A 25,209-nucleotide genomic window follows, 5' to 3' on the forward strand; every position below is an offset into this window, starting at 1 on the left:
CCAAATCTCCCATGAAAAAAAATAGCTCCCGTTAAATTGGCGTCAAGCTTGTGTATTTAGCGGTAATATAAACGAAGAAACACAATGTTGAGTCAAATTAAGCGGCATGCTCTCGGATGGAGGGGGCGCCTCACATCGCTCCCGTCGTCCGCCGGAGACGCGTTATTTTCGGCTTGGATTTGAGCTGACGGCCGGTGTCGGCACAACAGCGGCCCGACGAGTGGTGGGAATGAGTCCTGCTTCTTAAAGCTTTTCAGAAATACAGGGATCCCTCGTTTTTCGCGGTTAATGGGGACCAGAACCCGCCGCAATAAGTGAAAACCGCGAAGTAGCGCCCCCCCCCCCCTTTTTTTTGTGCGTGTTCAATGCATTTATTCAGATTTTACATTGGAAAAAAGATACATATATATAAGACATGTTTTTTCACTTTTCATCATTTATAAATGGTTTTCAAGCACTTCAAAATGTAAGAATTATGATAAGTTTTAAACATGTTACTGCCCCACCGAATTATTTTTAAACAAGAATAAAGTAGTTAGAAAATGCTTGGCTTTATTAAAAGCTTCATAGTGAGTCTACTCAAACCCTCTCAGGCTTTGGTAAACAGTGATTGGCACATGTGCAGTTTTTCTTTTTATATATATTTTTTTGTTTGAAGCAACTTATTTGATTGAATAATAAAGACACAAATGTCCTAGCCAAAATGTGGCCCAAACGCAAAACATTACTTAAATGGAAAAATTTGTTTCAATCATGAAAAATAGTTTTTAAATGCTTTTTTTGTCTCAAATTTATTATTGCAATCAAAAACATTTTTTTTTTTTTATTGAAGCTACTTTTTGGGATTAAAAGTATATACTGTATTTTGATTGAAGCGACTTTGTTTTTGATAGAAGTAACTTTGTTTTTTGATTGAATAATAAAAACACCATTGAATAATAAAAACACAAATCTACCTCCATCGTTATTGAGAGAGAAAGAAATTAAGAAAGCTTTAAAACTAAAAGCCACCAGGGAGTCTTTTTTTTTTTTTTTTTTTAATATTTATATTTCATTACATAGACATGCCTCGTAGGGAAGGGAGATTGAGGGATAAAAAAAGGAGTTAGATGAGGCTGCTAAAGGCAGTGGATACCTCATCAGCTGGGTGAATAGCAGACCTGGTAAGAACAAGTTTGCAAGGATAGTCGGGTATTAAATTACAATTATAAACACAATTACAATGTTATGTTTCTATAAGATTTTATGTCATTGCTTTATTAATCATTAGGTGCTAGAGTTGTTAAGTATGGATAATAATGAAATAATAGTTTTAAGAAAACTGTGCTGTTGGTGGCTCAGTGACCATCTAATGTGGTTTGTTCTCAGATGAACAAGTTGAGGAAGGAAGTTTTGATGCAGAGGTTGAGGGAAGAAAATAGGCAGACTGACTGAGTCAAAGCCAGAAAGTGTTGATGACAGTTTTGATTTCTATTCACTGTTGCCCCCTCCCAATTAAAGTATGTCACAGTCGCAGCCAATAATTATCTAAACCTGGTTAAAATTGAAGTTATGTTGTTTTAAGGTGTATTAAATACTTGTTCATGTGCTCCTTTTGATCTACGAGCACCCACCCCTCCACCGGTCTCTGCACGGCCCTGCTGAAACACAGTGTGGGTCGACAGAGCTCAATATTTTGTTGGGGTGTACAGTGTACTGGAACATATTTCCTCCACACCCTTCTCACCTTTTTAACCCCTGACCCATTTTCATGCCTGTGTCTTATATTCGGGCCAATACGGTAGTACTTTTTTAAAAATGTTACAAACATGGAATGACATTGCACTTCTGGCAAATACCTTTAACGATTTTTCTATAGAGTGATTCTATGTTACTACATGTATTTACACCTGCCAGTTGCCAACCTATAATGCAATGTGCGATAAAGTCATTGAGCATATAAACATTCTAGCCGCCCCAAGTGTTATGAAAAATCGCATTTGTTTAAGATTGTTCAGGTTGAATTTCACTGTATTACATTCTTTTAATATGGCTTTAAAAAGAAAATTATTTGATGTTGTGTTTTGCTATTCAAGGCCACTGTATACATATGGTATATCAAAATCAAAACTTTAGACATGTTTTTCTTGACAACCCCTATATTAAATCAACCATGTATATACAGGCCTTCAGTAAGGTCATTGCTATTATTCCTGTGTGCTTTGTCATATTTCTAATGTGTCACATGTGGGTTGCAGTGAGGATGTGGTATTGAATATATTTCTCTTGGCTTTGTATAGAGTATGTTCTGTAGGGTCTCCCCCATGAATTGTTCATATTTCATTCAGTGTGTGTTTGATGCCATGAGCAGAATTCATACTTCAATTCTGCTCCTCCTTTCCATAGTATTTCTCTCCAAATTACAGCTTTGTTCAAGGTGACTGGCTGTCAAGAGAGATATGGGCTTTTGTGGAGACTATTTCTTAGGCATTGCGCTGGAAATTGGCCTTTAAAATCTTATGTTAGCGAAATTGTAAAAGAGAAAATCCATATCATGATTAATAAACAACACACCTAAAATACCTAAATTCATAGAAAGCACATATAAATGCCTTTTTGTTTGTTTATATGTGTGTCCTATGCCCCCCCCCCCAACAAAAAAAATTCTGAGTCGCGCACAAATGCAAGTTCCAATGATTGTTACAGTCTTGCTAACCAAGGAATAAATTATTTATATTTCTCATGTTGGTGTTTCAATCCCAATATTGTTTCTTTCTCAACATGAGGAACCATTAACAGAAGAATTGTTCTGCCCCCCCCCCCCCCAATTCTATCACCTTAAACTAAAATACCCAAAAATTATTGGAAGCACATTTGGATTAATATTCAATAGTCACATTAATGGAAGCATAAAGTACTGTGGAGGACTCTGTTGGAATTATGTCCAAAGTCCAGCCGGGGGGCCAAATGCGGCCCGTGGTCAAATTTCATCCGGCCCCCAGCCTCTGTCATAAAATAAATTACCTCTGGCCCGCACACAGATTTAATGAATTGATCAGCTGTACTTCTACCAGCATATGAAGTAGCTTACACACTAAATTTACCCACTAAAAGACAGCAGCACTCTAAGCAACACAACCCCGTGTGACCCTTTACTTTAAATTTTCTAAAATGGCGACAATCAACAACAAAAAAAAGAAAGTTGACTGCGACGCTTCAAGAAAAGGTGGAAATTGGACTATATCTTCACTAAAATACGCAACAACTATGTCTGCCTCATTTGCAGAGACGGTCGCTGTTTTTAAAGGGTTCAATGCGATGCGATATTACCAAACAAGACACGTTGATATGTACGACAAGATTACAGGGAAGATACGCAGCGAGAAATTGAAGCAACTTAAAGCTACTTTAATTTCACAGCAGCAGTATTTCGCCAGAGCCCGAGAGTCAAAAGAGAACGCCAAAAAGGCTAGTTGCGAGATTGTTCAAATTATTAATTAAAAAAAAAATAATAATAAAGCAAATGTGACACACAGAATGGCTTGCTAAAATTTGCCCGAATAGATTGTTGTATGAAAAGGACGTCAGCCAAGATCGGCCCCCCACATTTTTCCCGCACCAAATCTTGCCCCCTTTGCAAAAAATTTGGACACCGCTGCTCTAGACTTAAATGTGTTTGTATGAAGTATCAAAACTCTTGAGCTTCATAGTCACAATTAGTGTTGCACCGATACCCTTTTTTGGCCCCGATACCGATACCATACCGATACCACCCCGTTTATACATATATATGTATATATATGTATGTATATATATATATATATATATATATATATATATATATATATATATATATATATATATATATATATATATATATATATATATATATATATATATATATATATACATTAGGCCTGAACGATATTGGGGAAAACTATTGCTGCGATTTTTTTTGGGTTTGCGATATATTGCGATATTATATTGCGATATTAAAAAAAAATTATATATATATATTTTTTTCCAAGATATTTTCACAAGATGACTTAAATAGCTGTTTGGAAAGACTTTAGATCACCACAGTGTACAGTCATCCCTTGTTTTTTGCGGTTAATGGGGACCAGAACCCGCCACGATAAGTGAAAAACCGCGAAGTAGCCCACCCCCCCATTTTAATTTTTTTTTTGTGTGTGTGTTTTTTGTGCCCAATGTATCTATTCAGATTTAGCATTGGAAAGAGATACATACAGGTTGACCCCAAAAAAAGTTTACACTCAGTTGACTGCTTGTTTAAAAGCCATTGAAACATATCTAAATAGGTTGTCATGCTTAAGTGATTCATTAAGGTCACTCAATGCAGCTGGTAATCTCTCGTCTCTACAATTCCTGTGCTTCTGCTGAAAATGAAGAAAACTTTAGCTGTACCTGAATTGCTACGTGCCGGTCTAACACCTACTGAGATTGCAGTAAATCTGAGAATATCCAAATGTGCAGTCTACAAAGTTAAAAAAAAGCTGAAAGATATTGGAACAGCCTCACGAAAACCTGGGTCTGGAAGTGCCGATCTGTGCGGACCAAAAAGTTGATTGACAAGGTGATATGTGGCCACCCCAGAGTCCAGATCTCAATCCCCTGGATTATAGCATATGGGCAACTGTGGAGGACAGTGCCTGTAAGAAGCCACAAACGTCTGTGGCAGCCTTGGAGAGGTCCATTGTTAGATCTTGGGAAAAGATGACAGCATCCTACATAAAGAAGCGTTCCGCAGGCGCCTGGAGGCTGTTGTGACACTTAAGGGAGGACACATTGAAAAATAGAGTGTACTGTCCATGTTCTTTACAATAATGTATAATTTGTGATTCAATTCTAGTTCTAAATTGAATAAATATGGCATTTAAGTTGTATTATGGCAGTGTAAACTTTTTTTGGGGTCACCGTGTATAAGACATGTTTTTTTCTCACTCCCCCCCCAAAGTGATTTAAAAAATGTATATAAATAAATGGTTTTTAAGCACTTCAAATTTCATAATTATGATAAGTTTTAAACATAACTGTCCAACCAAATCTTTTTTGAACAAGAATAAAGTACTGTAGCAGATAAATGCTTGGCTTTATTAAATGCTTCTGTTTATCTACTTTAGCTGTGTAGAAATTTCAAACTCCTCATGATCACTTCTGGCATTTAAATGTCTCCAACGTCCCCACAGTACACACATTCATTCCAGCGCGGCTTCCTTGCAACTGTTTAACAAGTTATACGATGATTGACAGATGCCCGTGTGAATTCTGCTTCTTTGGCCAGATCAAAGCCATTGTGGTGCCGCAGTGACTGAGAGGATCAAAAGGCTGGGAGAGGGAGGGTAGGAGGCTGTGCGCAGACCAGAAAGTGAGGCGTATGTGGATCAAAAAAAAGAAAAACTATCGTACGTGCTTGCGATGGGACTATTGCGCATACGCACATCGCGATGGCGATGTTTAAACGATATATCGTTCAGGCTTAATATACATATATATATTATATGTATAGATATAAATTTCTTTTCTTTTTTTTCCCCAAAGAGCTACATAATTGGATGTGAAATCATTGCTATCAAGGCTTTGTCAGGCTGTTGCTTACCTTTGCAAAATAGGAAAAAGACTAGTACAAAGTATAATACTAGCCCAACAGTAAGAAAGTAAAAATAAGTTCATAATAATAAACTCTGAATGAACTGAGTAAACTTTTTTTAAACCTCTCAAAGGCCAAACAGTCCAACTTTCATGAAATTATTGTCACATTCTGCTGCTGGTTAAATTGTGTTTTGTTGCTCGGCTGTTAGTGGGAGCGTTCCTGATGTCGCACCTGAATCCAATGCGGGCTCATCAACGCAGCATTTAAGCACGGGTGAGCTCAGAGAAGGCTGCCGAGATATTTGCTTTGCTGATCGCCATTTGACATCTCGCACTATAGTCTCGCTACATTTGCTTGTTACGCCCCTGCATTGGGTTTTTTCTGTTAGTGTGCTGCACTCGTTTGTAACCTCTACCCTGTGCAGATATTTGAGTGTTTTTATTTTGGCTTTTTGGCTCGCTGCCTATCGTCTTAGTTAACCTTCGAGTTTGTAGTATTGAGCTCCGTCGACCTGCTGTCACGGACTCCTTTTGTTATTTCTACAATCCTGCGATCACGTGTTATTTTTTTGTTTGCAATCATTAAACCCTTGTACGTATCCCCCGCTTGTTGTCCGCTTCGAGGTCCAACCTTGTTTCCGCATTTGCGGACGCTAACAATTATGAGTAATAATAATTGACCACAGCACCCCGTCTCTCTATGAGCCTCCTTTTTTCAGGGGGGGGGGGTCCCTTGTTTCTATTTCTGAAAGGTGGCAACCCTACTTTGGAAACAGTTCCCAAATTACTGCAGCATTTCTTTAAGTAAAAGACAAAGTAAAGTTGACGTAGAGAACTGACCAGAGATTGTTGCACCGGTCTAGCGCCCTTCCTCTGGATAGCAGTCCTGCTCTTGCAGCCTCAAACTCGTTGTGTTCGTTCACGTTTCGTCTTCAAATGTTTTATCAGGTTAGAGGTATTGAAACTGGCCGATTTAACTCCACATCTCGAAACTTTCAGGCCGCAAATCTTGCATGCAGCCATTGATTTTAATTGACGGGATTTCTATTTTGAAATATTTCCCGACCGCCGCCATGTCGGCGCCGCCAAGCGGCCTTGTCATTTGTCAGGAGTGGCTATTGGCCCGTTCTCATTGGTCTGGAGCAGGCCAATAGCGATAGCTGCTTGGTGTTCACGTGTCATCACACAACACAGAAAAAAAGTGTAGTGAGCGCCAGGAGAAAAAAAAAAGGCTGCGGTCAAATGTTATAATTATGGACCAGTCAGTGGTATCGGCGCCGTCTTTGTTGGTACTGGCCGATACCGATACCACCATTTTGGGCCGGATCGGCGCCCCCTGCCGATACTAGTATCGGTATCGGTGCATCTTTAGTCACAATTAATCAAAATGAATAGTCACAAGTAATGTAATTGAATTAAAAGTGAAATTATTCCCCACAGTGAGCTGCTCCCTAAAAGAATAGAATTTCAATAGGTCTTGTCGTTTTAGTAATGGCCAATTATATACTTTGATATTTAGTTCAAAAAGCGTGTATGTGTGTGTCTGTAGGTGTGTCTTTGTGTCCATCTTACTTTCATGCTCGGTGGAGCGGTGCGGGGCGGTGATGGAGGACATTCTCCAAGAGGGACGTTAGAAATGTTCAACACCTCCTGTTTCCTGTAGAAAGGTAAAAAAAATATCCCATCACTTATGATTATAACGAATTAAATTCAAATTTGAGTGATGTCATGCGCTCATTTGTGCTTGCGGTGAGGTGTACTGTAATGCTATGAAATGCTCAGCGTTAGTCGTCTGGCATCTTTGCAAAGACAGTATGATGTGCATTACTGGTGTGAAACATCCATGTGAGTCAAACTACCCCATTAAGTACTGTGGTTGTCCAAAGATTAGAGTTATACGTTTTCAAGAGTTTCAAGGATATGCAGAAAATGAGCTACACTTTTACCTGGATCCAAACAGAAACATCTTCTTCCTTGGCCCATGCCCCACACAATCACCGTTTTTTTTTTTTTGTGCGTAATTGAGCAAGTATACATACACAGACACACAAACACGACTCTTACCTTGGTGAGGGTCATACTCAATTCAACTCATATTCAAAGAAAATTAATGTTTTTTTCCAACCAAGAAAATAGTCAAATCCTACAGCACTCTCAAAAACACATAAGAAGCTTTGGATATTAAGTCAAAAGTCTGAGTGCTACTTAAAATAAGAACACAATCAACAATATCTAAATTAGATAACAGTAATTTGCTAAGTTCTAATAAATAAACAGTTTCAAGACACAACCTAGGCAATGTTCCCAATGCAGGTCAATTCCAATTTCTTTGCCAGTATGAACCATGTATCTGAGTACTTTTCGAGCAATGTGAACAGTCCAATTCCAATTTTTTTTTAAATGCAACCTGGCTTCACTCATACGTGGATAAAACCTCTGCGGTATGAATGCATATCCAATGTATGTGAGCCGTATGTCATCAAAAAGTGAAATACCACTGTTCAACAAAACAAATTAGAGATGCGAACGAGCAATGGCGGATGAAAGTGCAGAAAGTACTTTTTCCTTCTTGATACTGCACATAAACTATCAATGTTGGTTTGGTAGCATAAAAAACTAAAAATTTGTCAAAAGATGTGGGTAGGCTGGGACATCATTTATACAAGGCTAGAAATCTAAAGATAATGTTGATGGTGTAAGTAATTGGAGGTTTTGCATAATGGGACTTCTCTGGTGATTTTCTCCACTAAAATACACTCAACTCGTTGTATTCTAGACAGATTCGCAAATGGTTTGGTTTATAATTACCAGTAGTAACGCAGCTATGAATCAGGCTGGATTATGAGTTTTTTTTTTTTTTTTTTCCCCACATATTCCGAAGTATGGAGCAAATTTACTATGTCTCAAACATTTTTGAAAAACCAAGCCATTTGAAAATCGGTTTAAGAATGGGCAGTCTATGGCTATTTTCAAGAGCCAAAACCGCTACAAGTGACGGCACCTGTCCCCATTGACTTACAATTTGTATCTGACACCTAGCTTTATATACAGTAATTTTCAGACGATAAGCCACTCCTTTTTCCCCAGCTTCGAACCTGCAGTTTATAATCCAGTGCTGCTTGTACTGTATATTAACAAATACTTGTTTTCTTGAAAAACATGTGGGTGAGGCTTATAGTGAGGCTAGTTTTATAGCCAAAGATTTACAGTATATACGTACTGTATGATATCCATTAGGTAGAAGTGACAATACAGTGGTACCTCTACATACAAAGTTAATTTGTTGCAGAGTCTTGTTTGTAAATCGAAATGGTCGTGTCAATCAGGGTTTTCCCATAATAATAACATTATAATTCCATTAATTTGTTCCACAGCCCGAAAACCTAACCCTAAACCACTAAACCCCTAATAAATACTGCTGGTACTATTGCAAATAGAAATTACACAGAGCAAAACAAATAAATTAAGAATAAAAATAGGAATAATAATATAATAGTAATAATACCTGTAATGTAACGAATCGGGCTCTAATGTGGTGGATGTGTTTTGCGTGTTGTACCTAAACACACCGCGTGGCTGACGTGACAGAGTTTGGGAGTACTTTTTAGTTTCACTTTTCATGTTTAGCAGCAGTAAGACAGTAGGTGTGTTGTGTTCTACAAGTTCTGAAAGAAATGATTAAAAACCTGATGAAGCTGGCGATTTTTTGGCGATGTCACAATCATAATAATTGTCACCTTAACTTATAAAGACTGGCGAAAGGAGGCAGGAGGAGGACCGTCGAGATCTACGGCCGTGTTGTCAAGCAGTTCACGGATGTGCAAACCACGCTCATATTTTTCTATAACTTCAATCTTTATTTCATTGACAAGCCTAACCTTTTTTCTTTTTTCACCATCAACTTTAACATTCTTGGAACCCATGTTGATTTCTCTCACAAGAAAATCTGCCGTACATCCGTCTTAAGGGAAAACCATGAAATTGCGGCGCAGTCAGAAATCGATGTATTTCAAGCATTTCGTCGGATGTAGAAACAAATGGCGAGTCAAATTTTACGTCGAAAGGTGAAAAGATTGTGTGTGGAAGAGATCGTATGTCGTGTTACCACTGTACTTGTTTTCTTGTAAAAACGTGTGGGTGAGGCTTATAGTGAGGTGAGTCTTATAGTCCAAAATGTACGGTATATACTGTATGATATCTATTACCTAGAACAGATAATATTTTCTTCTATTTACACTGCGACTTGTGACATTCTGTCACTTTGTGACCGCGTTCCGTCCAAACTGCAAGTCGCAGCTACAATATGAACACTGCCTTAAAAAAAAAAAAAAAAAAAAGAATTCTCAAAAAAACCTCATTGGGCATCATGCATCCTGTGATGTGAATGTAGCTTTAGTTTCTGTTAACCTTGTGTTATGATATTTGTTGCTGCTGTTGTTTTTTAATCAAATACATTCTCAGTTTTTTTAAAACCCGATACCTGAGTTACTTTGTTGTCACCTAGCTTCTTCATGCTGTCTGTAGAGGTGTTCTGTTGCCTTTCTTAGTTAACATTTTTTGGCTGAAAATTATTTTATTTTCAGCTTGCCTTGGGCTGCTTGTTTTTCATGTTAAACACAGTGGTTGCTCTTCAGATTTACTAGACAAACTGTCAGTCAGTTTAATGTGGTTAATATTTTCAACCAACAGTTTCAAAGTAAATCTTGAGATACTAATAGTTTTGCTTACAAGACCCTAATTGTCAATAGATATATCAATACGTGTAGACATACATGAAAAATAAGATTACATCAATAAGAACATGCCTGACATAATCACATCTGGTACATCTGTGTTATACATAAATATGTTTATTGATATGTGTTACGAAAGAGAAGATTTGCTGTCATTTTAATCAGAATTGTATGGACAATAATCCAGCTAAATCTTTTCCTCTTTGAAGATCCAGACAGTATTTGAAGAATCCTTCGGAGGTTTTATCTTTTAGGATTTGAAAAAAAATGGGAGCACTTTAATGATGGCTTGGCTGTCACATTAAGAAAATCATCAAAATCATCTCCACGTATAAATAAATATCAGACAAAACAGCAGATCACCTAACTAGAACCATTAGGAGATCTCAGGAGGCAGTGAATTCAATGTTGTGCCTGTTCACTTCTCACTTCCATTGTTAGTTCTGTAAAAGATTAGTGCCAACACTGTGGAACTCAATAACCCTCAAGGTCAAGCTGCACAAAGACCTTTGAATTCAACCCTTTCATGCACAGATGATGATAACCAAAAGTGATTTTCTAACTTTTTTTTCAAGCATGATCAGGAACAATAACCTATCTGTCCATTGTGGTGACCACTGTGCCAGAAAGATAAGTCTATATCAGAAATTGGGCATAAAATTCTCATCTTCTCATCAACTTTCTTTCTGTCATCTGTCTCATTCATGGGCCAACAGGAGCAGATGGATACGGAGTAGCAAAGTGAGTACAACAAGGGAGGAAAATGGGGTTGATTTTGGAACATAGAATAAGAGTGAACCATGACCAAGAAGTTTACCCTACGGGCTTTTGGTGAGCTTCTGTTTCCAGTTGGGCCTAAGATTTATTATGAAGCTTGATAAGAAGCCTGATCCTCATACTGACTGGTCAATTATGCAACTGGTAGTTCTCTAATGAGTTAATAAAAATGTAAGTGGAGGAAATTGAAAGAGACAAGAGCTGTTGCCAGACAAATGTGTGTCTGTGTGTGCGTGTGTAAATGCATTTCAGACATAGACATGACAGTAACTCTGATCAGCACTTTAAGAGGTTGGTGCTGACTTTAAGGAAGGGAACATGTTACTCAACATAAATAATGCTTCAGACAGACATAAAATATAGGCCTATGTAGTCAATAATGCTTTCCATTCATTAAATCAAACATTTAAATAAAATAATCTAGATTACAGAAAATATAAACTGCAACAGCAAACACCCATATTTCAGTGTCCATGTTCACTTGTGATACAAAGAACTGCTGGGGTTTTTAAATTGCACTGAATAAACATTTATTCATTTGTTCAGTCGTCCCGTATCCTCATGGGAGTTGGTCCCAGACGACTAAAGGCAGGAGGCATGTTACACCCTGAATTAGTTGTCAGCCAATCCCACGGCACAAATAGACAAACAACCATTCACACACAAGTTCACACCAATGGACAATTTTAAGTGTTTGATCAACCAACCATTATAACAAGGCTTACCGTATTTTTCGGACATACGTCAAACCTGAGTATAAGTCGCAACAGCCACAAAATGCCCAACGAATAGGATAAAAACATAAATCGCACCGGAGTATAAATCGCATTTTTGGAGGAAATTTACTTGATAAAATCCAACACATAGAACAGATATGTCATCTTGAAAGGCAATTTAAAATAAAAATACAATACAGAACAATGTGCTGAATAAGTGTACAGTATGATAATGTACATTATGCATGAACAATGAAATGCAAACGTGGCCGGTATGTTAACGTAACGTAGCTATTAAGAGTTATTCATATAACTATAGCATAAAGGACATGCTAACAAGTTTACCAAACCATCAGTGTCACTCCAAAACACCAAAGTAACGTGTGAAATGACATAATAATGTGATAATAATTTCACACATAAGCCGCTCCATTGTGTAAATCGCACCCCCAGCCAAACTATGGAAAAAAAACTGCGACTTATAGTCAGAAAAATAAGTTATTTAACTGTTGTGCATCATAAAATGTTCTGCATTTCATTCTCTTGTAACATGTATCTTAGTTATGAAGTTATATTTATATGTACAGTATATACTAAAGATGCAACAATACTCGGTTTTATATTGAAACGTTTGATATGCCCTCTTCGATTCAATACGCAAAAACATTCGATCCAATTGAAAAAGCTCCCAAAATGTATTTTTCGAACTTTCTTTGTGGTCTCTATCGCCCTAAAAATGTCTGGCGCATCTTTGCCTTGTAAATAAAGCTATGAGAAGGCTCCACCCCGCTAAAAGCCCCCCCACTCCTACCCCACACTGCCTGAAGTGCGGAAGCCGTGGTGCACGAGAACCATTGCTCGTGAGTAAACATGGAAGCTTACGGTGGTGGCTTGTTGTTTTCAATGTCATACAGATTCGTTGTGTGGCAACATTTTGGGTTAACGATACGCTATCCTCACTCGTAAATAATTTACAAATACTGCCTTTACGGATATGTACAACAATGCCCGCCAATATGTTGTTGCCGATTTGGCTGCTACGAATAGCTCCGGTTTGACACCAGACAGCTTAAACCCTGGGACACAGAGCACTAACTCACCGTTACATGATAAACAACGAGTGGCAGAATGGGAAAACCCATTGGCAGTGTATCAAATACTTGTTCTCCCCACTGTATATATACATATATATATATATACATATACATACATACATACATACATATATATACATATACATATATACATATATATATATACATATACATATATACATATATATATATATATATATATATATATACACGTATATACAGTGCCTTGCAAAAGTATTCGGCCCCCTTGAATCTTGCAACCTTTCGCCACATTTCAGGCTTCAAACATAAAGATATGAAATGTAATTTTTTTGTCAAGAATCAACAACAAGTGGGACACAATCGTGAAGTGGAACAACATTTATTGGAACATTTAAACTTTTTTAACAAATAAAAAACTGAAAAGTGGGGCGTGCAATATTATTCGGCCCCTTTACTTTCAGTGCAGCAAACTCACTCCAGAAGTTCAGTGAGTGTCTCTGAATGATCCAATGTTGTCCTAAATGACCGATGATGATAAATACAATCCACCTGTGTGTAATCAAGTCTCCGTATAAATGCACCTGCTCTGTGAAAGTCTCAGGGTTCTGTTTAAAGTGCAGAGAGCATTATGAAAACCAAGGAACACACCAGGCAGGTCCGAGATACTGTTGTGGAGAAGCTTAAAGCCGGATTTGGATACAAAAAGATTTCCCAAGCTTTAAACATCTCAAGGAGCACTGTGCAAGCCATCATATTGAAATGGAAGGAGCATCAGACCACTGCAAATCTACCAAGACCCGGTCGTCCTTCCAAACTTTCTTCTCAAACAAGGAGAAAACTGATCAGAGATGCAGCCAAGAGGCCCATGATCACTCTGGATGAACTGCAGAGATCTACAGCTGAGGTGGGTGTGTCTGTCCATAGGACAACAATCAGTCGTACACTGCACAAATCTGGCCTTTATGGAAGAGTGGCAAGAAGAAAGCCATTTCTCAAAGATATCCATAAAAAGTCTCGTTTAAAGTTTGCCACAAGCCACCTGGGAGACACACCAAACATGTGGAAGAAGGTGCTCTGGTCAGATGAAACCAAAATTGAACTTTTTGGCCACAATGCAAAACGATATGTTTGGCGTAAAAGCAACACAGCTCATCACCCTGAACACACCATCCCCACTGTCAAACATGGTGGTGGCAGCATCATGGTTTGGGCCTGCTTTTCTTCAGCAGGGACAGGGAAGATGGTTCAAATTGACGGGAAGATGGATGCAGCCAAATACAGCAACATTCTGGAAGAAAACCTGTTGGTATCTGCACAAGACCTGAGACTGCGACAGAGATTTATCTTCCAACAGGACAATGATCCAAAACATAAAGCCAAATCTACAATGGAATGGTTCAAAAATAAACGTATCCAGGTGTTAGAATGGCCAAGTCAAAGTCCAGACCTGAATCCAATCGAGAATCTGTGGAAAGAGCTGAAGACTGCTGTTCACAAACACTCTCCATCCAACCTCACTGAGCTCCAGCTGTTTTGCAAGGAAAAATGGGCAAGAATGTCAGTCTCTCGATGTGCAAAACTGATAGAAACATACCCCAAGCGACTTGCAGCTGTAATTGGAGCAAAAGCTGGCGCTACAAAGTAATAACGCAAGGGGGCCGAATAATATTGCACGCCCCACTTTTCAGTTTTTTATTTGTTAAAAAAGTTTAAATTATCCAATAAATTTTGTTCCACTTCACGATTGTGTCCCACTTGTTGTTGATTCTTGACAAAAAATTAAAATTTTATATCTTTATGTTTGAAGCCTGAAATATGGCGAAAGGTTGCAAAGTTCAAGGGGGCCGAATACTTTTGCAAGGCACTGTATGTATATATATATGTATATATATATATATATATGTATATATATTAGGGCTGTCAAACGATTAAAATTTTTAATCGAGTGAATTACAGTTTAAAAATTAATTAATCGTAATTCATCGCAATTAATCGCAATTCAAACCGTCTATAAAATATGCCATATTTTTCTGTAAATTAAATATATATTCTGTAAAATAAATTGTTGGAATGGAAAGATTAGACACAAGATGGATATATACATTCAACATACGGTACATAAGGACTGTAGTGGGCATTTCACTCTACTGTCATTTAAATCTGTCTATGCTGTCCTCACTCCGAAGCGTCTACTTTTTCCAAAGCTAGACAGCTAGTGAACGACGCCTTAATAATCAGACTTCTCCCTTTTTCATCTGATTTATTAATAAAATGGCCTCAAACCATTGTCCTATTTAGACCGTTGTAAAACTACAAAAAAAAGTACACAAGCATTGCATTAGCAACAACGTTAGCTTAGCACACTATACAGGTTCACTAAACATAAACAAAAAGCGTCTTATACAAAAAATATAACATTTCGCTTACTAACATAATATGTACATTCTTTACAACAACCATACTTACTAAAGTTGCACCGATACCGATACCAGTATCGGCAGGGGGCGCCGATACGGCCTGAATTGGTGGTATCGGTATCGACGAGTACCAACATTTAGGGCGCCGATACCATCTACTGGCATCACTTTAGCGCAAATGAACTCTCCTCCCCACGTGAGCCAACTTCCCAATTCCCGATGCATGACATCTGTATGTCTTTGTCTCGAAATAACCAAACAAAAATAACACCTTCGACTACAATATTAAGGATGTTCACTACAACACATATCCGCGATGTTACGCTGCTTTTTTAACATGGCATTCACAAACGCTTAGCATGCTTAAGCTAACGCTTGCTGTAGTAGTGCCGATGGGATCAGAAAAGTTAAGACCGTGAGAGACTAAGCAAACTCATGGTTTCATGATGAACAATGAGTGGCAAATTAAGAGCGCCGTACTTCAAACTCGTCCTGTTTATGAAAATCGATTGTCATATAATGCTGGTGTTGTGCAGTAATGAGCAGAAGTGACTTCTGTGGCCAGAAAACACTCAAGCGGCGCAGCGCGCACACTTAGATATCATCATATAGCAACCTAGTTGTCCTATGTCTGATCCCATGCCAACTCTCGCGCGCACATACTAGATATAATCAAAAAGCAACCTAGATGTGCTACATTAGATCCCATGCCATTAGCTGCGTGAGCCCAGAGCGACGCGTAGTCCATATAGACCCTACTCACATGACGACACAACCACGCCCCTGCGCCATATTGTCCATCAACTCGTCACTGTTGATGCATTACCGCTACGTAAATTCCTCCTATTATGGCGTGTTTTTCTGCTCGTTAACATTAATAATCAAAATGGTGAAGGCATGTGTGGCGGTCGGTTGCAATAACAGAGAAGATAGACGGAGAGACTTGAAGTTCTACCGGATTCCGAGAGACCCGGAGAGGAGAGCGACATGGGCTGCTGCAATTCGACGAGAAAACTGGGCTCCAAACGATTACCACAGATTATGTAGTAGTCATTTTATATCTGGTAAGATGCATTTAATATATATTTAGAGGGTTTTGGGCTGACAACCACAATTAAGATCATTGCTAGGCTAATCGCCGACAACATACACTCAGACGTTGTGAATGAACTACCTGAAAATATATAATTATAAGGTGATAATAAGACAGTTGTCATACAATTAATTTACAATTTCACTATTGAGGTCAAAAGCCAAAAAATAAATTCAACTAGGGACAATCTGGAGTAGTGCTATCGCACTTCATATTTATTACATATTATATATGTATGTGGTGAGAGTGCTATCGCTAAACCATATAAACATTAAAAGCCCTAGCTCCATTGACAAATGACATGAAATACATTAGACTTGGCAGTGGATGTTAGCAAGAACAAAAGATTTTGAATTGAAAATTTCGTAACTCACCTTCCCGAGCACAAGATAGATTCCTGCCGAATTTTCGTGGTAGAGGACCTGTTTCACCCAACCAGCAACGAAGTATTTATAAGCCTCCATGCTCTTAAAGTTTTTTCAAACTTTCGTGAGAATAGGCTGATTTTGTGTGAACAAGATAGTTGTAAATATCAGAGTAGCAGATGTCAGGCTTAGACGGCGAAGACAGCGGGTCGAAAAACATCGATTTAGGCATCAAATACGGATCTGGCGAATGGATAAACTGAAGCTTTTCCACGTAACGCCTTTTATGCAACGGATCCAATGAGTTTACAGCGTCAGATAACACCGGGGCTTTCATGAATTGCTCTATAACTTGCACGACTAATTGAAAACAATGAGAATAGGTCTAAAAAATACGGACAATATGGCGGCCGGATACAGCGACACGTCATTTTGTGACGTAGGTGAGTAGGGTCTATACTACATTGATGAATTAGAAACCGCCATGACTGAATGGAATTTAAGCAGGCCAAATCAATCCATACCAGTGACTATAGATAATGCTGCAAATACTGTTAATTCAGCACATGTTACAGATGGACTCGGACCACAAATAGGATGTTTTGCTTATATGGTAAAAATTGCAAACTACTCTTAAACTACAGTCAATCATTCATCTAGGTGATTTTAAATCTCTTTTGTCTGATGTTTTTACTGATTATTGTAACTGTTTCCGTTAGTGTATTTTGTATTAATATTTGTGAATGTTTCTTTGTACTCAGGCCTCTCTTGTAAAAGAGATATTAATCTCAATGAGACTGCCTGATAAAATAAGGATAAAATAAAAAAAAATATATATATATATATAGCTGCTAAGAGAGCTGCAGCAATCAACAGTGTGCCCCACTTTACAAACAGTAAAGATTGTTCTCAGCACTTACAGTATATACAAAATTTTTTCAGATCAGTAAGAAGTAAGCACATAAATATTATGCACTAAAATGCTTGTTTATATGATGGCACTGTTATTTTTGCTTGTTAGCAAAAAAAAAAAAAAAAAAATAATAATAATAATAATAATAATAACAGTTGTATTTTCTGTTTCAGAGCATTAAATGTATTGAATTGTATCAAAAATCGAACCGAACCGTGACTTAACTATATCGTTGCATCCCTTATACGTACATATACTGTATATATATACAGTGGTACCTCTACATACGAATTTAATTCGTTCCAGGACCTTGTTTGTAAGTCGAAATGGTCGTATGTCGAGCAGGATTTTCCCATAGGAATACATTATAATTCCATTAATTCGTTCCAAAGCCTAAAAACATACACTAAATTCTTAATAAATACTGCTGGCACTGTTACAAATGGCAATTAAACATAGAAAAACAAATAAGTTATAAATAAATAATTCAGAATAATATAATAATAATAAGAATAATTAATAATTATTCCTGTAAATAATGTAACGAATCGGATTCTAATATGGCGGACACTTTTTACTGTCCCTGAACGCACCGCGAAGCTGACGTCTCAGTGAGATAGGTCGGTGCGGTAGAGATAATACTTTCGTTTTCTTGAGAGCAGTCAACTGCTTAAGACAATGGGCGTTTTGTGTTGGATAAGTTCTTAAATAAATGATAAAAACGTGACGAAGCTGGCGATTTCCTTGGCAATGTTACCACAATAATAATTGTCACCTTAACTTATAAATAGTGGCGAACGGTGGTCGGAAGAGGACCATGGAGCTGTATTGTTGAGCCAGTTCAGGGACGCGCACCCCAAGCTCATATTTTTCTATAACTTGCATCTTCATTTCAAAGGTAAGCATCACTTTTTTCCTTGTTTCTCCAACTGTATCAACTTTTTTTGAAAACTGTGTTGATTTCTCACACAAGAAAATCCACCGTGCGTTCGTTTGCAGTGCTGTCATGTCGTCGTATTTCGAGCAACTCGTCGGATGTAGAAACAAATGGCGGCTCAAATTTTACGTCGGATGTCGAAAAGATCGTGTGTCGAAGTGATCGTATGTAGAGGTACCACTGTATATATATATATATGTATGTTTTTGGTTTTTTTTTTTCAAACAGAGTGGTATCGGAATGGTATCGGTATCGGCCGATACTGCACAGCCAGGTATCTGTATCGGTATCGGGCCCAAAAAATGGTATCGGTGCAACACTAATACTTACGGACAAATCTTGTCCAAGGATCATATAAGCACAACATTACAACGTAGGCGTCAGCCCGAGACGTCGTGCAGCCAAATTGAACTGGCAAGAAAACAATAAACCATGTCGCAAAGCGACCACAAGAGTTCGCTGTTAGACAGCACAAAAAGCCTTGCTGTAAAACTTACCAAAAGGCAGAATACTGTCTGAGTGGGACATGTGCGTTAATTGCGTCAAATATTTTAACGTGATTAATTTAAAAAATTAATTACCGCGCGTTAACGCGATAATTTTGACAGCCCTAATATATATATATATATATATATATGTATATATATATATATGTATATATGTATGTATATATATATATATATATACATGGCATACATAAAAAACATGGTCATGTATATATATGTATACATATATACATATATGTATGTATATATACATTTTTGTATATATGTATATATATATATGTATATATATATGTATATATACATATATATGTATATATATGTATGTATATATACATATATGTATACATGTATATATGTATGTATATATACATATATGTATATATGTATATATGTATATACATATATATATATATACATACATGATCATGTTTTTTTTTATTGTGACGTAATTTGTTTAAAAGTTAAAAATATGCGAGTGAATAATAGTTGCTGCCATAGCAGATTCATGGCGCATTAAGCCCCCGAACTATTTTTAATTTGTCTGTCTTACCTTAGAAACCCCCGTTTACGGACGTCGTGCAACCGCTTTTGTTTCAACTCAGCCATAAAAAGAAGGGAAGTAATTATATTTAGTATTCAAAATGTCTGCAATTTTTAGCTTAGAATCATTAATTGATGTCTAATATTTCGTTTGAAAAAAAAAAAAAAGTTAAAAAAATTATTCACTTGCATATTTTAAACTTTTAAGCAAATTACGTCACAATGAAAGAAATGGTGTCTGTAAAAAAGTCACGGATATCTACCTCATAACTATCGCTTAATTGCGTTTTTTTTTTTTTTTTTTTTTTTTTTTAATACTGTCGCATTTTCTCCGATATGTTAGATGATAAATTACGGATCCAAACAAAGAAAAATTGGGGGAAAAAAATGTATAAAAGGGTAAATATATAAAAAACAACATCTCGACCACTCCTGGATGTCTGCGATTTCTGCATCGCGACCCTTGTTATATTACCATGTCTCACCCATAAAATCCCCCAAAAATCAGATGTGGACATTCACAGCGGTGTTTTGACACTCAGTGATACATGCTACATGGAGTTTTTGGAAGCAACAAGGGAAGTAAAGAAAGTCTTCGGACAATTTTGTCTCTGGTGTCCTTCGACAGCTCTTTGGTCTTGGCCATAGTGGAGTTTGGAGTGTGACTGACTGAGTTTGTAGACAGGTGTCTTTTATACCGACAATGAGTTAAAACAGGTGCCATTAACACAGGTAACGAGTGGAGCCTCACTAGACCTCGTTAGAAGAAGTTAGACCTCTTGACAGCCAGAAATCTTGCTTGTTTGTAGGTGACCAAATACTTATTTTCCACTCTAGTTTGGAACTAAATTCCTTAAAAATCAAACAATGTGATTTTCAGTTTTTTTCCCCCACATTCTGTCTCTCGTGGTTGAGGTATATATATATATATATATATATATATATATATATATATATATATATATATATATATATATATATATATATATATATATACGTCTTGGCCATTGTGGAGAGGTTGGAGTTTGTTTGTTTGAGCATGTGAACAGATGCAGTTACTTCCGGTAATGAGTGGAGAACAGGAGGGGTTCTTAAAAAAACAACTAAGATCAGAAATGTTTACTAGTTGGTAATGTATCAAATACTTATTTCATGCAGTTAAATACAAATTCATTATTTAAAAATTATACAATGTGATTTTCTGGATTTTTGTATTAGATTCCGTCCTTCACAGTTGAAGAGAACTTATGATACCAATTACAGACCTCTACATGGCTTGCAAGTGGGAAAACCAGCAAAATCGGCAGTATATCAAATACTTGTTCTCCCCACTGTATTTACTACTACTTACTAACTATCGCTTAATTGTATTTTTTTGTTACTCTAGCATTTTCTCCGATATGTTAGATGATAAATAATTGATCCAAAAAAAAAAAAAATAATAATAAAAGGGTAAATATATGAAAATCTCGACCACTCCTTGATGTCTGCGATTTCTGCATCGCGACCCTTGTTATATTACCATGTTTCACCCATAAAATCCGCCAAAAATCTAGCTGTGGCCATTCACAGCTGTGTCTTGAAACTCAGTGATACATGCTACATGGAGTTTTTGTATCCAAACAAGGAAGAACAAATTCTTTAAAAATCAAACAATGTGATTTTCCACATTCCACATCCACATTCTGTCTCTCATGGTTGAGGTTTACCCATGTTGACAATTACAGGCCTCTCTAATCTTTTCAAGTAGGAGAACTTGCACAATTGGTGGTTGACTAAATACTTACTTGCCCCACTGTATATATACACACACAAAGAAACAAAACTCTTCCCTCCCCCTCCCCCCTATCTCCCCTGGTAGGGTGGGTGGCTGTTCCTCTCAAGCTCGGGTCCTCTCCCAGGGGCCTAGGAGCTTGAGGGTCCTGCGCAGTATCTTGCTATATTCCTAGGACTCTTCTGGAGGGCGATATCTGATGTTTCTTTAGGTATCTGCCAAAGCCATTTTTCCAGGGTGGGGGTCACGACCCCCAGTGCTCCTATGACCACGGGCACCACTGTTGCTTTCGCCTTTCAGGCAAGTGTACTGGACCAATTTTATTTCATGTTGTATTCTTGATTATTTTTACTTGCGATCTTAACAAATTCTATTTATTTTCATTGAGCTTCTGTTTTGCACGATTTTGCCCAGTCTGATGGACTAAGCTCCAAAAGAATCTGTCAGTGGACATTTAATACTTCTCTTTACAACTCACCCCAGCACTTCAGACTTGCTGATAAGCACATAGGAGCAAAAAAGGTCTTGCAGAAAGGGAGCGAGCATTATTGAGAGTAGGGGAGAATCTGCCGATGGAATGGATGTCAGATGGGTCGCTGAAAGGGAGCAAGCCATGGAGAGTGAATAAATGAATCTGCAGACTAAAAATAGAGCTTTCAATCCCCTGTGCAGAGCTGTCTTGGGGGTGGTCTCTGGACACTTGTTAGAGACAATACTAGCTCATCCATTACACCCTGAGTCTATGCTGACTGTTGTCAACAAACATACCAACAAGTACATTTTATCCCCTTTTTTTGCAGCAAAGTGAAAGCAGATCTAAGTGCAATTGAATACATATATTAATGTCTCTATGTTCCAATATGTGGTGCCTTGACAACCTCTCATCAAAAAAGGGGTCAAGCACACAAGAGGAAAGTGAGCCATTTAGAAAGGAGGTAACTGAGCACTGGGGAAGGAAAAATAAAGTTATGGAGGAATGGAAATACCAGTGAGTCAGTGAAAAAAATATACACCCCTTCACCAGAATACAGGACAAGGGAAAATGTGTCTAAGCTAGTAAAGCAGAAAAGCAGGCACCAACATTACTTACACTTTACCCTGTTTTCCTTTCAACGCAAGTATGTTTTTTGAACTATTATACTATATTTGGAAATAACATGCACAGGGTGATATAAATTTTATCTATAGTTGTCAGAAATACACTGATGCCATTTGTTTTTTAATGTGTTTTTCAGTGTTTTAGTCATTAATAATGTATTGTACTTGTTTGGGTTTTCTCGTGTGTGCGTGTGCGTGTGTGTGTGTGTGTGTGTGTGTGTGATTGTGTGTCCCTGTTCAACGATTTCTTGTTCATAATTCAAGTGGTCTTTTAACAGCTATGGCTAACATTTGTCTTATTTTTCTCTCGCTTCTTTATAAAACTAAAAACTACCGTATTTTCCACACTATAAGGCGTACCTTCAATGAGTAGCCTGTTTTAAAACTTTTTTTTTTTTTTTTTTTAATATATATACATATATATATAATATATATATATATATATACAGTGGGGAGAACATGTATTTGATACACTGCCGATGGGAAAACCCATTGGCAGTGTATCAAATACTTGTTCTCCCCACTGTATAAGGCACACCGCATTATAAGGCGCAGTAGTAGAAGTAGTTGTAGTAGTAGTGGTTGAGTTGCGTCATGCATCCACTAGATGGAGCTGCGCTAAACGGAATGTCATGACGACCCAATATTGATCCATACACTAGTATAAGGTGCATCAGATTATAAGGCCCACTTTCTGCTTTAGAGAAAATTGAAGGCTTTTAGGTGTGCCAAATAGTACGGAAAATACAGTAAGTGGACCATGCTTTTCATGAACTGCTGTTGATTGATGTCAAAAGACTGAAACATCTCTACTGTAATTATTTGAACATCTCCATGATGAATGACTTCAAATATTGGTTTAGTGTGTTTTGTGTTAGTTATAATTCATCCTAAATCCCTTTCAAAGGAATGTGGTCGCACCTGCCAGACAAGTTCTCAGCAACTGTCAACGAAAACCCAACTTATTATTAGCCACCAGTAGTAACCTGTAGTATTAGTAGCATAGTAGTAGTAGTAGTGGCATGTGGCAGGACTCACTTGCAGACTGCAGCCTCGACTTTGAAAAGATAGGAACAATGCTTAACAAATTTGTACTTATAATTATTGATCTTTGACACTTGATAACTGTACATCATCTAGCCATGGCTCATTGTTGGAGCTCCCGCCTTACAGTATGTCAGATTTTTAAGTTATCACTTTTCATATTTTTTTAATATTACAGGCTACAGGCAAATCTGACTTTAGTTTTAAATATTGTGCCATATTGTGTCTCAATATGACAGGCAGCACTGATGTCTACACCCATCGACGGTCAAAGGTTATGACACACTTCACCATTCAGTAGGATGAGAAATACGTGTCTCAAAACCTTTGATCGATGCTGTACACATCAGACAGAATACAGGATATGCCTGTGAGTCTTGTTGTATACTGTGTTTGTGTATACAGTATTTCTGCTGGATGTGCATGTTCAAGTAGCAGTTGGTTTACAACAAGGGGCAACCTCTGGGGTCGGGAAATGAATCCTCGGTGTTGTTTTAAAACTCTGCAGTACCACTGCAGGGTTGCTTTAAAGCACTCTAATGGACCTGATTTCATCATCACCTAAACCTGTTTAAAGCCTAGTACAAACTTTGAATTTGGAGTGAATGGCGACACTATTGTTTCATGAATATTGTACGTTTGGTAAGTTTTTTGTCTACCACAATCGTTATAGTAATCTTTAATTTTAAATCAATCACAAAGGGGCTGGGCTATCGTGCATTTCCATATTCACATTGGCCAACTTCGGCACTTTTTCGGCACTGGCAGTCAGCCCATCGACAGTACCCAAAACTTCTAATATTGAAATAGTCTCATAAACTTTATCCTACAGTATACACTTAAGGACTGCTGTTCAGTTTAATAACAGATCAACAATGGGTCTTACATTTTTTATTTTTTAATTCTAGTGAGAACACTAAGTTATTCTTTTTGTGTTCCTAGTTCCTATTTTAGTAGTAGTATAAATATTGCAGAACGCTACCCTTGCGTGACTACAAATCATATATCTTGCCTGTGACATGCACGGACAGCTTAAGAAACAAATTAGTTCAACATTTTAAGCATAGCTGATACACATTTGTTGTATTAACTAGTGTTTGGATGTCTCAAATACCGAATATCTGGGCTGCTTGAATGTGGGACGTATACATGGCAAACTGTCATGGCACCACCCATAACAGGGAGAAGTGGGGAGCAAATAGACTGTTATTGTAATTTTATGTATATAGTAGGGGTGACGTAACCAATAGAGGTGGGAATCTTTGGGTAACTAACGATTCAATTACGATTCAGAGGCTCGAATTCGATTATTAATCGATTATTGATGTCACCCAACCCCCCCCCCCCTTTTTTTTTTTTTTTTTTAATGTTTTGTACATTAGTTCCAAAATAGGTTAAAAATCCTATTAGGCTAAACCAAACTAATATTTAAGTATCAAGTTAACAGTTAAAAACATTAAATAAAATAGTCAAGTCCCCATTCTGTATCAGCAGCTTTAAACTACATTCAATTAATTTAATGATGTGAATCAACCTTTAAAGTTGATAAAATTACTCCCGTTATTCCATAATTTCCCTTCTGTCTACTTATAACATGTCAAAGTTTTAAAACTGTTTCATTATTTAAAGAT

At 37.4% G+C, this 25,209-nt stretch overlaps 1 protein-coding gene across 5 annotated transcripts in view; it reads right to left on the minus strand.

The window, feature by feature from the left end:
* The window catches only part of rap1gap2a (RAP1 GTPase activating protein 2a), a 181,362-nt gene that overhangs the window by 48,132 nt on the left and 108,021 nt on the right, over positions 1-25,209 (minus strand). For all 5 annotated transcript variants that reach the window (XM_057838384.1, XM_057838383.1, XM_057838385.1 and 2 more), the window contains one exon: positions 7,162-7,246. In XM_057838384.1, coding sequence (XP_057694367.1) covers positions 7,162-7,246 — 85 coding nt within the window. The remainder of the gene's footprint in view (positions 1-7,161; positions 7,247-25,209) is intronic.

Source organism: Corythoichthys intestinalis, chromosome 6, assembly GCF_030265065.1.
Source record: "Corythoichthys intestinalis isolate RoL2023-P3 chromosome 6, ASM3026506v1, whole genome shotgun sequence".
Taxonomy (NCBI): Eukaryota; Metazoa; Chordata; class Actinopteri; order Syngnathiformes; family Syngnathidae; genus Corythoichthys; species Corythoichthys intestinalis.